The following is a 17,095-nucleotide window of genomic DNA, read 5'->3' on the forward strand; positions in this document are numbered from 1 at the left end:
CGTCAGGGAAAACCTTTACCTTTGTACCTATGCCTAAATGTATTGCTATATTAAGGCATTGAATGTTTGCCTTGTTATTTGTTGGAATCCACCCTGAGGCCCCTCAAGGAGATAGGATAGAATATAAATAAAGTATTATTTATTTATTTATTTTAATTATGCGTTCCTGCATTGCAAAAGGGGGTTGGACTGGATGGCTCTTGGGGTCTCTTCTAACTCTATTATTCTATGATGGAAGTTGATCTGGTATCCTTAAATGCTGAATTCAAAACTATTCTGTGCCATAGTATGTCCCAAGCATCTCTTAAGCCTTAGGGACCTTTGGGCAGAGGCAGATAAGAAATAAATTTGATTGGCCTTGTAGTTTCATGGCTACTAAATGCTATTCAAGCTTACTAATTGCAACATTCACACTTGCTTTAAACAGACAGGGGTTCTTTCTCCCACCCTGGACATTCCCACAGATATATATACTCCATTTGCCTCACTTCCAACGCTTTCTGAGGATGCTTGCCATAGATGCAGGTAAAACATCAGGAAAGAATGCTACTGGGTACAGCCCGAAAAACTCACAGCAACCCAGTGATTCCAGCCATGAAAACCTTTGACAACACAATACATTTAGTATTAGCATTGTTTTGAAAACCTTAGAAGTAGGCACTGGCTCATCTCTCAGTAGTGGATCTTCCTGATATTTTGTTTTCTTCTTGCAGGAGATGCATCCAAGACGTCGGGAAGATGTCATCGGCCATCTCCTCTTGAAACAACGGAGTTGGCTTCTTCGCAAGTAGATCAGGTAAACACTATTGTAGAGATAGCAGACTGATTCTCCATCCACCCAATTTCTTCCTTTCCCTGATATCATATTGAGGAGGGAGCAAGCTTAGCTCTCTTCTGCTCCAGAGACTGGGAAACGGAGAAATGGATTCAAGTGGCAGAAAATGAGATTCCACCTAAACATTGAGAAGAACTTCCTGACGCTAAGAACAGTTTGACAGTGAAGTGGATTGGAGTCTCCTTCTCTAGGGCCTTTTAAGCAGAACTGAGTCGGCATCTGTTGGGGAATATTTTGATTGCATTATGCTACATGGCAGTGGGTTCAAATTGATAGCTTTTGGAGTCTCTTCCAAGTGTAGAATTATTTGGTAAGAATCTCTTTCTCTCTTCCCCCCTGCGTCTGTATCCATGCTTTGTAACATAAAGTTTTGGAGTGTTTCTCCTTCAAATTTCGCTGAAAGATGGCTGTGATTGTTATTGGTCTCTGAGCAGATCATCTCGTCCTCTTTCAGGTGACCCTGGATGAGCTGGCAGTGGGTTTCACCCCTGAAGAGTGGGCCCTCCTGGACCCGGAGCAAAGAGCTTTGCACAAGGAAGTCATGGAGGAGAATTATGGGATGGTGGCCTCGCTTGGGGACACGGCTCCACTTGGTACGGATTCCTTGTGTTGCATTAAAGGTCTAACTCAGGCATGGGCAAACTTGGGAGTTAAAGTCCAAAACACCTGGAGGGACGGCTATTGGAAAATAACTGTACCCAGTCTCTGGGCACATATCATTTTGGAAATAAATGGCAATCATAACCTTGTGTATTCCAAGTGTATGTTAATTCTTGATACAACAACCCCATGTTATATCCATTTGGCAAATGTGAGTCTCTGAAAACCACTAGTCAATTAAAGCATGACCTTGGTAGAAGTCAACTCTTTGAAAAAATTATATTTACAAACATTCATGTAACGGCGCACAGGTAACTCAGCTGTTAAACTGAAGAACGACCAAGGACAAAGACATGCCACTAAAAATATATATTTGACTAGCAGAGGATGCTTGTTTCTTTAAAGTTGAAACTGTAGTTGTAATTCCAGTTATAATTGTCCAAAACATATACACTCCCTTTTAAAACCTTTTTGTTTAACGTATGCACTCAGAGATAAAAAAACGAAGTCTTCTTTGAAAAATAACATATCTTGTTTGCTCATTAATATATTGTATTAATTCACCATACAGGCACATTTCTTACTGAATTTCAGTTGCAGATAGGATGTAGCTTCTCTGTGTTGAGTACATGGGGTATCATTCTTAATCAATAGTCCATAGTCTTTATTTAATTACCGTATTTATACCCTGCCTTTCTTCACCCCAAAGGGGGACGCAAGGTGGCTCAGGTATAGTATCTAACTATACCTTTATAATCACTTTATATAACTTTATAAATCCATAAGCATACTTCTGTATTGAAGTCCAAACTGTAACATACATGCATCCACCTCATCTGAGGTCTGATGCAAAAAAGGGTGATTACAAAATGGAGTCCTGAGTCTGAACATGCTCAGTACAATCACATGTCTATAGTCCCTCCCGCTTCAAAGAGGTACAGTCAAACTAGCAAAATTAACAAACACATAGAATACAGGTTGGCAAGTGTATACATTAACAAATAGATATTGAGAGGCTTGGGAAGTTGCTATTTCCAACAAGGGCCCAAGTTTGTACATGCCCCTTCTAATCAGTTGCTTCTCTCCATCCCAGGTGGCCGAAATGAAGACGAACCATGCCTAACGTGGTTGGAAAATGCTAATTGGAAGGAAGATGAAGAATTGAGCATCGACACCGAGGGAGAACTGGAACTGCAAAGCCGATTCCCTGCTGCGGAGGATCCAGAAATCTGGGAAATCCCAGACGACGAAAACACGGAGGAGAGCGAGGAGAGCTGGAAGTGTGCTGTGTGTGGCAAGTGCTTCCTCTGGAAGTCGAGCCTTTACGCCCACATGAGGAAGCACACCGAGGAGAAGATCTTCGAGTGCACCCAGTGCGGGAAGTGCTTCCACTGGCGGTACCTCCTGATTGCTCACCAGAGCATCCACACGGGCGAGAAGCCCTCCAAGTGCATGGAGTGCGGGAAGAGCTTCTGCCACCGATCGTCCCTCAAGCGGCACCAGCGGTTGCACACTGGGGAACGGCCCTACAAGTGCCTGGACTGCGGGAAGAGCTTCTGCTACCGGCCGAGCCTCACCAGCCACCAGCGCATCCACACGGGGGAGAAGCCCTTCAAGTGCTCAGACTGTGGGGAGGCTTTCCGACACCGCCGCAACCTCATGATCCACCAGGCCAGCTCCAAAGGTGAGGGGCCCTGCCAGTGCCTCGAGTGCGGGAAGACCTTCAGCGACAAGATCAAGCTCGCCTCCCACCAGAGAACGCACAACCGTGAGAAGCCCTACAAGTGCCCCGAGTGTGGCAAGGGCTTCTCCCACAAGTCGCACCTCAGCACCCACCAGAGGATTCACACCGTTTTCCACAATTTGTGGGAAACACTTTGAGGCAAGCGACCCTTGTGAGGGTTCGTATGAATTGTGGTGGGAGGAAGACCATGCCAATGCCTAGAGAGCAGAAAGAGCTTTTGGCTGAGATCAATTTCCAGAAATCCATATATACCGTATATACCAGGCATGGACAGACGTCAGCCCTCCCTCCAGGTGTATTAGATTTCAACTCCCACAATAACTCCTGTTAGGAGTTATTGTGGGAGGCTGTTAGGAATTGTGAAAGTTGAAGTCCAAAACACCTGGAATACTAAAATTTCCCCATGTCTGGTATATAGCCATGTATAAGTCAAGGATCTGTTTTGAGACAATGTTAAAGTTTTTGAAATGACCTGTGAATAAGTCGAGGGTCATTCTGCAGAGATACCCATGCATTCAAAAATAATAATTATTAGTAGAGTTATTTGCATCTCACTTTATCTCTCTGAATAAGAGACCCAAAGCAGCTAAGAGTCAATGTTTTATTGAAATCCTAAAAAACATACACACATTACAGTAGAATTAAACACTCAAATGGGGCCCCTGGTGGCACAGTGTGTTAAAGCACTGAGCTTTAACCTGGGACAAAAGGTCCCAGGTTCAAATCCCAGGAGTGGAATGAGTGCCCGCTGTTAGCCCCAGCTTCTGCCAACCTAGCAGTTCGAAAACATGCAAATGTGGCAAATGTGAGTAGATCAATAGGTACCGCTCCAGCGGGAAGGTAACGGCGCTCCATGCAGTCATGCTGGCCACATGACCTTAGAGGTGTCTATGGACAACGCCGGCTCTTCGGCTTAGAAATGGAGATGAGCACCAACCTCCAGAGTCGGTCACGACTGGACTTAACGTCAGGGGAAAACCTTTACCTTTACCTAAACACTCAAACTATTAAAAATAAACAGTCAAAACCATTAGAACTCATTAAATAATTAAATAAACTATTAAATTAAAGAAACTGTCAAAACCATTACAACTAAATAAATCCTAAAAAACACAGATATATAAATATACCCCACTGGCCTCATGTCCAGCAGACCACTGAACAAACCTCTGAGGATGCTTGCTACGGATGCAGGTGAAACGTCAGGACAGAATGCTTTTGGAACATGGCCATACAGTCTGAAAAACTCACAGCAACCCAATTAAAAACTTGTTCACATAGTTAAAACACTGCACAGCTGGCAGGTTCTCCCAGGACTGACTAAACCTTTGTCTTCCATAGTTCTGCTCAAAAAAGTGGATGGTTCTTCTTTTTATAAGAAGTAGGGTACAGTGTTATTACAGTAGAATCTCACTCATCCAAGCCTCACTTATCCAAGCCTCTGGATAATCCAAGCCATTTTTGTAGTCAATGTTTTCAATATATCATGATATTTTGGTGCTAAATTTGTAAATGCAGTAATTACAACATAACATTATTGCGTATTGAACTACCTTTTCTGTCAAATTTGTTGTATAACATGAAGTTTTGGTGCTTAATTTGTAAAATCATAACCTAATTTGATGTTTATTAGGCTTTTCCTTAATCCCTCCTTATTATCCAAGATATTCACTTATCCAAGCTTCTGCCGGCCCGTTTAGCTTGGATAAGTGAGACTCTACTGTAATATTATTATTATTACTACTACTATTATATTTATTTATACCCCTCTTTGTCACCCGAAGGAGACTCAAAGCAGCGTGACATAAAAGCATTCGCATACAATTAAAATATACAAATATGGAAACATTAAAACAGGATTAAATATAAACAGTATTAAAAAAATTCCTAGTGAAAAACCATTAACCCACATTGACCCATGGATAAGATGAACCAGGTTTTTGAGGTTGATTTTATTTTACTTAAATTTCTAGACTTATTCATGATTATATAGGAGATACAGTAGAGTCTCACTAAACCAAGCTAAACGGGCCGGCAGAAGCTTGGATAAGCGAATAACTTGGATAATAAGGAGGGATTAAGGAAAAGCCTATTAAACATCAAATTAGGTTATGATTTTACAAATTAAGCACCAAAACATGTTATACAACAAATTTGACAGAAAAAGTAGTTCAATATGCAGTAATGTTATGTTGTAATTACTGTATTTATGAATTTAGCACCAAAATATCACGATATATTGAAAACATTGACTACAAAAATGGCTTGGATTATCCAGAGGCTTGGATAAGCGAGGCTTGGATTAGTGAGACTCTACTGTATATATATATTTCTGGAGTGTGGGAAAAGCTTTATCGCAATGGGAAACTCAAATGGATTATACTGGAGCAAAACCATATATACGCCTGGAGTTTTAAAAGAGCTTCAAGCCTTAGTAGACTCTGAACTATTCAAAGGAGAAATCACATGCCGCATAGGCTTTTTATTTGTGGTGTCTCCAATCCGGAATTAGAAGGGATTCAACACAAATTGATGTTTTCTTCTAGAAATGTGGTTGGAATTTGTAGAAGTGCATGTCGTATGCCCTGTGGAGTAGACATTAAGAGGCCACCCGTTCGTTGTGTGGGGCACTGTGGTTTTAGAGAGAGAGTGGAAGGGGAAAAATCATTTTTCTGTCTTTCGTTCATTCATTCAATCAATCAATCATACAAGGACTTTAGTTGTTCTCTCTGAATGTCTGTCTCTCCTACTGCCACCCGCGTACTCTGTAGATAGTAATATATAACACCTATTTCTTTGCCTTGGTCTTGCCATTTCCTCTTATCCCCCACTTTCATTCAATTTGTATGTACAGATTTTTACAATAAAAAAGGGAAGTGAGTGAAAATAGATCATTGCTACAAATAAGGAAAATATTTTATTCAGAGGATTATTTCGTAGTTGAAGCCAAGTTGGACCACAACTCTGGAGAACAGGGTTTGAATCCCCGCTCTGCCATGGAAGCCCGTGGAAATGTACTATGAAATCCACATGAAGCAAGTGGACAATTTCAACGGAAAGGAGGAAACCATGAAAATGAACAAAATCTGATTACTGCTATTTAAAAACACCAATATCAAGGCAGTAAATAATTAACACCACTCAGTAACAGGGGATTTCCTGACAACAAGTAATCAAGGGCCAGTGAACACCTCCCAAACAGAGAATGCCTCCAGGCAACAGAAGTCAGGCTACCTCTGTGCAGGTACCCTCACTGATTGACTTTGCAAACTTCATGGCAACTCAGTGCTAGTCAAGCTTGCTAACTGCAACATTCACACTTGCTTTACACAAACAAGGGTTCTTTCTCCCACCCTGGACATTATTCCACAGATAAATATGCACTCCACTTGCCTCACTTCCAACAGAATAAAACAATGGTAACAGACAAATTATAATCCTTACAGGTGCAGGCGAAATGTCAGGAGAGAGTGCAACTGGAACACAGCCATACAGCCCGAAAAATGCACAGCAACCCTACAATATTACACTTTGGCAATAAAAATTATATAGCATGGGTGAAAACTGGTTTGAAAACAATCCCACGTGAATGGAATCTAGAAATCTAGTCTTAGGTAGATTTCAAGTTGCACGTGAGTCAACAGTGCGATGTGGTAGCTAAAACAGCCAATGCAATTCGCTTAAGTTGAGGGGGGAAAGGAAGGGGCCTGAAGCTGTTAGGAATTGTGGGAGTTGAAGTCCAAAACACCTGGAGGGCCCAAGTTGGCCCATGCCTGACAGATGGCCATCTGTTGAGAGGGCTTTGATTGTGTTTCCTGGATGGCAGAAGGGGGTTGGACTGGATGGCCTCTGGTACCCCTCCCAACTCTAAGACATTGGGCCAGTCCCATACTCTCAGCCTGTGAGAAGAAAGAACTTGAATAGACATAATGGCAATAATCAAGAACTTACCCACTAAGGTACGACTAGGCCATCTCCTAAGTAAATCTGTCCTGTCAGGTGTTTCGGACTCCATCTCCCAGAGTTCCTCGTCATTGGCCAAGCCGGCGAAGGCTTCTGGGAGTTGAAGTCCAAAATGCTCCCCTCTCTGTGGCGGAAAAGCCGGAAGTGGTTGCCTAGAGCGGCGGGGCTGGGCGGAAGAGGTCCTTATTTACGGCTGGGAGGCGCCTGAAGAGGAGGCTTGATGTCTCGCTCCGCTTGAGGCCTGCTTTTCGTGCCGAGGGTGAAGGAGGGCCTTGAGGGAAGGCTTCAGGTGAGTCCTGGCCTCCCAGGAACACGGCAGGGAGAGAAGGAAAGGGCGTGGGGAAGGAGGGGAGGCAGGCCTCGGAAGGCCAAGGCAGGCCTCAAGCCTATATCCTTCTCCATTGGTATTTAGGGAAGCCAATGTGTACGAAGCCGTCTCCATTTTGTATGTTTTGTGTCAGGAGGCCTCCTTTCCCTCTCCCTCTCTCCCACTCCCACAGAGAGGCAGCCATTTTCTCAGGGTCAGCCATTTTGCGACAGCCTTCACTTTGGGGGTCCCTTCTACACACTTCAAAGTGGTGCCAATCCGCGTTAATTCTACAGTGTGGATGCACCCAAAAGAGCCCAAGGAAAGGAGCATTGAACGCAAGAGGGCATCCAGTCCAACCCCCTGTCATGCAGGAAAAGCACAATCAAAGCACCCCTGACAGGTGGCCATCCAGTTACTGTTCAAAGTAACAGCTTAGAATCATAGAATCATAGAATAGTAGAGTTGGAAGAGACCTCATGGGCCATCCAGTCCAACCCCCTGCCAAGAAGCAGGAAATCGCATTCAAAGCACACCCGACAGATGGCCATCTAGCCTCTGCTTAAAAGCCTCCAAAGAAGGAGCCTCCACCACAGTCTGGGGCAGAGAGTTCCACTGCCGAACAGCCCTTCTCACAGTGAGGAAGTTCTTCCTGATGTTCAGGTGGAATCTCCTTTCCTGTAGTTTGAAGCCATTGTTCCGTGTCCTAGTCTGCAGGGCAGCAGAAAACAAGCTTGCTCCCTCCTCCCTATGACTTCCCCTCACATATTTGTACATGGCTATCATGTCTCCTCTTAGCCTTCTCTTCTGCAGGCTAAACATGCCCAGTTCTTTAAGCCTCTCCTCATAGGGCTTGTTCTCCAGACCTTTGATCATTTTAGTTGCCCTCCTCTGGATGCATTCCAGCTTGTCAACATCTCCCTTCAACTGTAGTGCCCAGAATTGGACACAGTATTCCAGGTGTGGTCTGACCAAGGCAGAATAGAGGGGGAGCATGACTTCCCTGGATCTAGACGCTATACCCCTATTGATGCAGGCCAGAATCCCATTGGCTTTCTTAGCAGCCGCATCACATTGCTGGCTCATGTTTAACTTGTTGTCCACAAGGACTCCAAGATCTTTTTCATATGTACTGCTGTCTAGCTTCGCCCACACTCCGAGGCAGAGAGAGACAGTTCCACTGCTGAACAGCTCTTCTTACAGTCAAGAAGTTCTTCCTACTACCTCATCACACTAGAGCATGAATCCACTTTAAATCTATTTTTTGCCTCCTGCAGAATTCTGGGGTTTGTAGTTTGGTGAAGGCCAGGACCTGTCTGGCTGAGCTGTTTAAAGCCCCCTCCCTAAAGTGGATTTTAAGTGGATCCAAGCTCTAGTGTGATGAGGTCTCTTATATTCAGGTGGAATAGAATAGAGTAGTTTTGTTGTCATTGTAGTATTGCACAACGAAATTAAATGCCTTCCGCAGTGTGCACCACAAAAGCAACAACATACAGGTGGAATATCCTTTGTGTTGTCGAAGGCTTTCAAGGTGAGAATCACTGGGTTACTGTGAGTTTTCCAGGCTGTCTGGCCATATTCCATAAGCAATCTGACCTGGCATTTCGCCCACATCTATGTCAGGCATCCTCAGAGGTTGTGAGGTCTGTTGGAACACTGTGCAAGTGGGGTTTATATATCTGTGGAATGTCGAGAAAAAACTCTTTGTCTGTTTGAGGCAAGTGTGAATGTTGCAATTGGCCACCTTGATTAGCATTGAAAAGCCTTGCAGCTTCAAAGCTTAGCTGCTTCCTGCCTGGGGGAATCCTTTGTTGGGAGATGTTAACTGGCTTTGGTTTTTCCTGTCTAGAATTCCCCTGTTTTCAAAGTGTTATTATTTATTTTATTTTTAAATCTGGTTGCCAGATTTTGTTCATTTTCATGCTTTCTTCTTTTCTGTTGAAATTGTCCATGTTCTTGTGGATTTCAATGGCTTCTCTGTGTAGTCTGAAATTGTGATTGTTACAGTGGTCCAGCAGTTCTGTGTTCTCAAACAATATGCTGTGTCCAGTTTGGTTCATCAAATGCTGTGCTACGGCTGACTTCTCTGGTTGAGCTAGTCAGAAGTGCCTTTCATGTTCCTTGATTCGTGTTTGGGCAGTGCTGCATTTGTGGGTCCTTATGTAGACTTGTCCACAGCTGCATATGGTAGACTCCTGCAGAGGTGAGAGGATCCCTCTTGTCCTTTGCTGAGCATAGCATTTGTTGGATTTTCTTAGTGGGTCTGTAGATAGTTTGTAGATATATAAATCCCACTTGCCTAGTTGCCAACAGACCTCAAAACCTCTGAGGATGCCTGCCATAGATGTGGACGAAATGTTAGGAGAGAACACTTCTGGAACATGGCCATATAGCCCAGAAAACTTGCAGCTACCCAGTGATTACGGCCATGAAAACCTTCAACAACACATCCATTTACTGTTTAAAAGCCTCCAAGGAAGGAGCTTCCTCCACACTCCGAGGCAGAGAGAGAGAGTTCCACTGCTGAACAGCTCTCCTTACAGTCAGGAAGTTCTTCCTAATATTCAGGTGGAATAGAATAAGTTAGCTTTATTGTCATTGTGTTGTTGAAGGCTTTCATGGCCAGGATCACAGGGTTGTTGCATGTTTTCCGGGCTGTATGGCCATGCTCCAGAAGCATTCTCTCCTAGGAGAGAATCCTAGGAGAGAATACTTCTGGAACATGGCCATACAGCCCGGAAAACATACAACAACCCTTTATTGTCATTGCACTGTTGCACAACAACATTGAATGCTTTCCCCAGCACACACCACAAAAGCAACAATACATGAGGGGAATCTTCTTTCTTTCCTATAATTTGAATCTATTGCTTTGAGTCCTAGGGCCCTTCCACACAGCCATAAAATCCAGAATATCAAGGCAGAAAATCCCACAATATATGCTTTGTTCTGGGATATCTGAGTCCACACTGCCATATATTCCAGTTAAAAGCAAATAATGTGGGATTTTATTCAGTTGTGTAGAAAGGGCCTTAGTTTCCAGGGCAGCAGAAAACAAGCCCATTCCCACTTCCTTATGACAACCCTTCACATATTTATACATAGCTCTCATGTCTCTTTTCAGCCTTCTCTTCTGCAGGATAAACATGCCCTGTTCTTTAAGACGCTCCACATAGGGATTCATGGTCTCCAGATCTTTGTTTGTTTTAGAACCCTTCCACACTGCCCTTTATTCCAGGATCTGATCCCAGATTATCTGCTTTAAACTGGAATATATGAGTCCTCATTAACCTGGGATAAACAAATAATCTGGGATAAAGGGGCAGTGTGGAAGGGCCCTACGTTGCCTTCCTCTGGGCACTTTACAGCAAAGGGCCTTACATGGCAGTGTGGACTCAAATAACCCTGTTCAAAGCAGATATTGTGAGATTTTCTGCCTTGATATTTTCTGTCTTGATATATGGCTGTGTGGAAGGACCCTTAGAGTCAACATCTCTTTTGAATTGCTTTGCCCAGAACTGGACACATACATTCGCAGCAGCATTTTAAAAAGTGACCTGGGCTTAACAAGGTTGACCTTTCTTTTGAACCCTAGAGTGTGGAAAGTTGTTGTTTATATCATACTGTTAAGTGTGTATGGTGTTTTACAACACAACAAGCAAAAGACTTTGAGGAAGGAAGCCACTGACTTATTTTTAAAGGCTCAGTGTGGGGAAAGATATCCCAGAATGTGGGGCAGAATGAGGACAGACCTCCTCATAGAATTATGTAGTTGGAAAAGACCATATGAGCCATCTAGTCCAGCCCCCTGCTATGCAGGAAAAGCACAATCAAAGTACCTCCATCAAATGGCCACAGATGCACCCCATTTTTAGATATGTTTATATGACAGGGAAAGTGCTTCTTAGAATAAAAGAAATATAGTAATATTTCCCTGGCCTCTATAAAAATTACAGTGGAAAATTTATGGAATATATCTTCAATCCCATTATTATTTCTTTCTCAACGTTATTTTATTAAATCTGTCAGTTAAGAGTTAGGGTAGGACATTACATCTTGCCAAGGAAAAACTTTTTTTTTTGTATTTTTGAATTGTTAACCAAAATAGATAAAGCACAGGCGCAGAATTGTTACAAAATGGACTACATGGGTGGCTAAGATAGTGCCACTCTGGCTTTCTGATGGTTCAGGGTACACATTCTTTGGTTCATGGGCAAAATTATTAAAATTGTGTCCATGATTCAACCACCCACAGCTTAAAAATACTACACTCTCCACACCAAAAACAAGCCTTGATTTTGTCTTTTTATAGAAGGGACATCATTGTATTTTTCCACCAGAGTTCTTGTGCCTACCCATAGGCCCAAGATAATATTCTCTGGGGGTAGCTTTGATCCCATCTGTCATAAAGCATTTATTATTTGCAGATCGTCAATAAGTGCTAACTCATGTCAATATTAGGCAGATGAGCTCAAAAGAAAAAGCAGTTTAGTCTCTGCAACTTGAAATCAGCTGCGAGTCATGCTAAATCCTACACTGCTGTACATACAAAGGAGAGTCCAGTGTAAGAAGATAGGCCAACCATAACCAAATTAGACTCAAGAAGCTGGAGATGTGGATCACAACATAAACCATGAATTTCTTGCAAATGCCACATCCGCTGTAAAATAGCATTTGCCCCCATCTGGCCCAAAGCTTTAGTATTCATGAGATTTGTCAGGAGTTCCCTTTTGTCCGTCGCAAATCACCTCTGACCAGAAAAAAACCCCAAACTTCCTTTCTGTCTGTCTTTTCACATTGGCCACCTAGAAGGCTTGGACTATTATTTTTCAATCTTCCCTTAAAACACCATGTGTTTCCACTTAAATACGGTTTTGGATTCTGCTTAGAAATAAGATAAGCATATTTATCAGTGAACAGACAATCTTTTCTTCTTTCAGGTATCCTCAAAGGAAGCGTTTGTTTCTTTTTTTCAAGGAGTAGGCTCCCCCTGCATCTGGAATTAAGGGCCTTGCAAAGACATGGAAGAGAGTGACGGGGCCATGATGTCTCTTGGTAAGGAGTCCCTTGTCAGTTTGCAAGGGGCAGAAAATACTTGCCTTTTTTAGATTTGTTCTATTTCATTGTCTTGAGTTGTCGTCTTCTAGTCTTGCAGGAGAAACTTGTTGTAAAAATTGATTCTCTTGGACTTGTGCAAGGATTGATCAGAAAGGAAGCATTAACTAAATTTGTTCTTCTTTGGCTGTGGGAATTCAGCTCCTACCCCAGTCTCCAAAGCAAGTTTTATCCTGATAGATTTGCCAAATTTAACTTCAGACACCTAGAGAGCAGTATATCTTTGACGCGTATCCCTTTGTCTTATTGATGTTTGAGATAGAATCATTGAGGAGTTAATAACCTTTTCTTCTCTTTGATGAATCTCTCTCAGGGTCAGTCCGTCAATATTTACAAACTGGAATGTGTCCAGAGAAGGGTGACCTTGGACTTTTCTAAAAGTGCAAAGATTGCTGTTGGTTATTTAACTTGCCACAAGTCTGTCCTTCAATAACTGTGATGAAGATGGTAGACAAAGCATAGCAGATTCATCTCTTCTTCTTGCCCATTATAGCAGGCATGGGCATTCTTCACCCCTCCCTCCAGGTGTTACTGTCATGAATACTTTTTAAACAAATGTTCTTTTTGTTGCAATTTCTAGTGTGAGGGGGTATATCAGAACTTTTACTCGAAGAACAACATTGGACATACAGATTCTATGTGACTACATTGGATTCCAGAAACAATCTACAGTTACATTGGCTAACAAACAGACAAAGGGAAATTACATTTTAGTCGACATTCAGACACATGTGAATCTTCATGCATGCATCACCATTTCTCCATTCTTCCTCCATGAAGAATACCTGTTAGGCCAGACTGCTTCCTTGCAAATCTGCCAACGCACTAAAGCTTGTAAATCATCAAAATCCATCCTTTCCCTAAGAACAATGCCAAGGATCCGATCTGTGTTTGCCCTACAGCAGGAATTGACTCCCTGCAAACATAAAATGATTCCAAAACACACTCCTTCCTCTTCCCTTGAGAAAAGGAGGCAAAGTGATCAGACTACGTTCCATTGCAGGTCTGACACTCCCTATACACCATCTTTGTCCTTCCAATGGAGCAGAGAGGTGAGTGAACAGCTCTGCTGTCTGACACACTTTTTGGAATGTTAGAAGGTCTCTTATGTAGCAATATTTCTTCTGAAGTTATCCCAAAGTTGTAAAATACTGATAGACTTTTCCCATCCTGGAACATTTTAATTCCATCTCAGTTTCCAGGCAGATGTTGACTCTCCTTGATTGGTGTTAGCAAACGTAAGGTTTGTGTTGACTTCCTTCTTAACATAAGGAATCTTGTAAACATTTCCTTAACTTGAAAAAGCCATTGTCTCTGATTAATGTAAAAAAAGTTGTTTTTCCACAAAAGTTCAACATCTAATTAGTTGTCACAGTTCTTATAACAGTTCAGCAACTTTTAATTACAGTTCATGAGTATAGTTAGAGATTGCAGGCCTTAATATTTTTGAATGGTGTCTTCAAAATTATTAGCTCTCATTCATTCATTCTTTCCTTCCATACAGTTCATTCATACCCACACCTACCAAATTCACATTTATCAAATCTGCACATCATAGTTACGTGACATTACAGCTATTAGGGATTGCGGAAGTTGAAGTCCAAAACACCTGGAGGGATAGTCGAAGTTTGCCCATGCCTGCCTTAGGATGAAACCTCAGAAATGTTTGCAATAAAAAATAATTTTAACATGGTTCATCAATTTGCAAACTACATTTTTTCTGTGATTCACTTGTGGTTGGTGTTTCTGAGGAGCTGCTTTTCCAGAATTCTTGCTCTGAGCAGCAGAAGATTTTTCCATACTAAATTTCTCTGTGGAAGAAAGCTTCTTTGTGTTTATTTATAGTTGTCAGGACTGTTATATGTAAAATGCAAAGTCTGTACAGACTAGCTTTTGACAAATCCTTGTGTACAAAGGACGAGACTGACAAATTGACTTCTGAGCTTGCTTCAATTTTTGAAAATCTCTTCTCAATCTGAAGTGCAAAATAATAAGTTGCCTCTATCTCCAAAAATAAAGAAAATGTTCCACTAATTATACTTAATTTTTCTCAGCTTGAAATGAATACTGATAAGTAGTGCAAAGACTGAGTGAGTGGCGCTGAAGAAACTACAGTTATTCCTCAGCAAAAGAAAGCTAAACTATTGATTATAAAATCTATCAGGTACAGCTTTCTTTAGGTATGTGCCTTTTAAAAAAGCAGTGTTCCTTTAAGAGTAATAATTTGTTGTTAAATATAAGGAAGTGTATTCTGGTCTGTTTATATTCTTATATACAGGCAGTCCCCAAGTTACGAGCGAGATAGGTTCTGTAGGTTTATTCTTAAGTATGTAAGTTGGAACAGTGTTACTCCAGATAGGTAGATAGCTTTGGATAGCATAGGGAAGGTTTATTTTACCCTCTGCCCTTGTTCAGAAGGTTTCATGTCACTTTCTGTTGCTGTGATCATTGGATTTTGAGAAATTTGGCTTGTTGTGAAAACTAGGATAACTCTTTCAGAAGTAAATTTCCTTTCTTATGGGTAGATTTCCCCTCACTTCCTGTTATCTACCCCCATTTTTAACTATAAATAATTTGTAAGTTGGATGTTTGTAATTTGGGGACTGCCTATAATCCAATAAACTAGTGTCTACATAGAACGTTGAATGTGTTTGGATAGCATATTTAAACTAAATATGATACATCAGAAGTTAACCCGAAAACAATGCTAGCTATTGATTTCTTTCAAGTATGATTTCCAGTTTTACTTCTTCTGGAAAACATGTTTTTGCACTCTCTGAGCAGAGAGGTCCTAACTCAGAGTGCATCTATACTGTATACAGTAATTAACACAGTTAACTGCTGTGGCTCAGTGATACAAACTCCTGAGAATGCTGGTGCTTCACCAAACTACAAATCCTAAGCTTTGTTTCATGCACAAGATTATTAAAAAATATGATGTATAAAATTACCTTTAGGTGATGTGTATTGAGTATATATGAAACATACATGAATTTAGACATGAGACTCACATCCAAAATGTGTCATTATGCATGTGCAAGTTCCTAAATCTGAAAAAATCCAAAACATCTGTGATCCTAAGCGTTTGAGTTAAAGAATGACTCAACCTGTGTTGTGTATCTAGAATAATAATTTGTGCTATGTGAATGGAAGGTAAAGCCTTTCAATGTGTTGTCGAAGGTTTTCATGGCCGAAATCACTGGGTTGCTGTGAGTTTTCCAGGCTGTATGGAACATCGCCATACAGCCCAGAAGACTTACAGCAACCCACTAAAGCCTTTCAGTCTGGAGATGCTTAGACCTTCAAACAAATATAATCTTGATAGTTAATATATAGATGATTTAGGTCAGGCCTGGGCAAACTTGGGTCTTCCAGGTGTTTTGGACTTCAATTCCTATAATTCCTGAGAGGAATTGTGGGAGTTGAAGTTCAAAACACCCGGAGGGCCGAAATCTGCCCATGCCTGATCTGGGTGAAAAGTTTATGAGTGACTGTTGAACATTTGTTTGTAAACCCTTTGCTCCCTGATACCACTGTCAGCAAAAGATTCAAGCTGATGCAACATAAAGGCACAATGTGCCTATTTGGAGCTCAAGACACCAATTATGTTGTTGCCTAATCACCCTTTAATAAATAGAGATCTCCTCATCATATATTTTATTTATATCTTCCACTCTAAAGATGTTGGGAGATGAAGAGCTATTCTCACATGCCATGGCTTGAAATGGCTTCTTGCACAGTTGTGAGATCAACTATTTTGAAAGTAGTTGTTCTACTCCAGAAAAAAATTCTTTTAGCTGCTACAAACTATGTTGAATTGGTTGAGACTCGATGAGATACTCATTGAAAAACTATAGCAAAATTTTCTACAGGATGTCCCTCCCTCAATAACAAAGTTTTTCCAGCATAATAAACCTTTTCCATGTCTTAATGAGAGAACCAATTAGGAAATGACATTTCTAACCCAGGAACAAAAATCATGTTACAGTACATAATGTAATCAAACCTAGTCGTGTTTGTTCCTCTCCCCCATGTAACTCACTCTGCTTTCAGAAATGTGCCAATCAAAATATTGAACTTCCATACATTCCATATATCTGACATAATGGACTGGGAAAATCAAAAGCCACCCACAGCTTTGAAAGTGGCTTCCATATTGAGAAGTGAAATCATAAATATTTTTCATCATCCTTCCACAGATAATCAAGTTTACAAGTAAAGTTGGATGGCATTTACATGTATGCCTATGAACAGAGATAAAGTCGTTACAGAGGCAAAGTATCTCTTAGCAAACCCATAATGTCAAGAAACTAATAAACAATTTAATAGAAGGGCATCTTAAAAAAATAACAGCCTTGATCTTTCGTCACCTTTTCTTTTTGACAGGAAGTGTCATCCGCCATGGATCCAAGTTAAGAAACCCAGTTTTGGAAGTTAATCATGAAAGAGACGATTCCCATGTTTTTAAAAATGGTATGTTGAAACCTTCATTTATTTTATTTTGGATCTATCTAATGCAGTAACCTTCATT

At 41.3% G+C, this 17,095-nt stretch overlaps 1 protein-coding gene across 1 annotated transcript in view; it reads left to right on the forward strand.

Moving 5' to 3' along the window:
- LOC100558204 (zinc finger protein 665) overlaps positions 1-17,095 on the forward strand; it is a 38,614-nt gene that overhangs the window by 10,028 nt on the left and 11,491 nt on the right. Inside the window, exons 5-9 of the mRNA XM_062974311.1 lie at positions 714-796; positions 1,290-1,428; positions 2,529-3,314; positions 12,457-12,504; positions 16,951-17,037. Coding sequence (XP_062830381.1) covers positions 714-796; positions 1,290-1,428; positions 2,529-3,314; positions 12,457-12,504; positions 16,951-17,037 — 1,143 coding nt within the window. The remainder of the gene's footprint in view (positions 1-713; positions 797-1,289; positions 1,429-2,528; positions 3,315-12,456; positions 12,505-16,950; positions 17,038-17,095) is intronic.

Source organism: Anolis carolinensis, chromosome 2, assembly GCF_035594765.1.
Source record: "Anolis carolinensis isolate JA03-04 chromosome 2, rAnoCar3.1.pri, whole genome shotgun sequence".
NCBI lineage: Eukaryota > Metazoa > Chordata > Lepidosauria > Squamata > Dactyloidae > Anolis > Anolis carolinensis.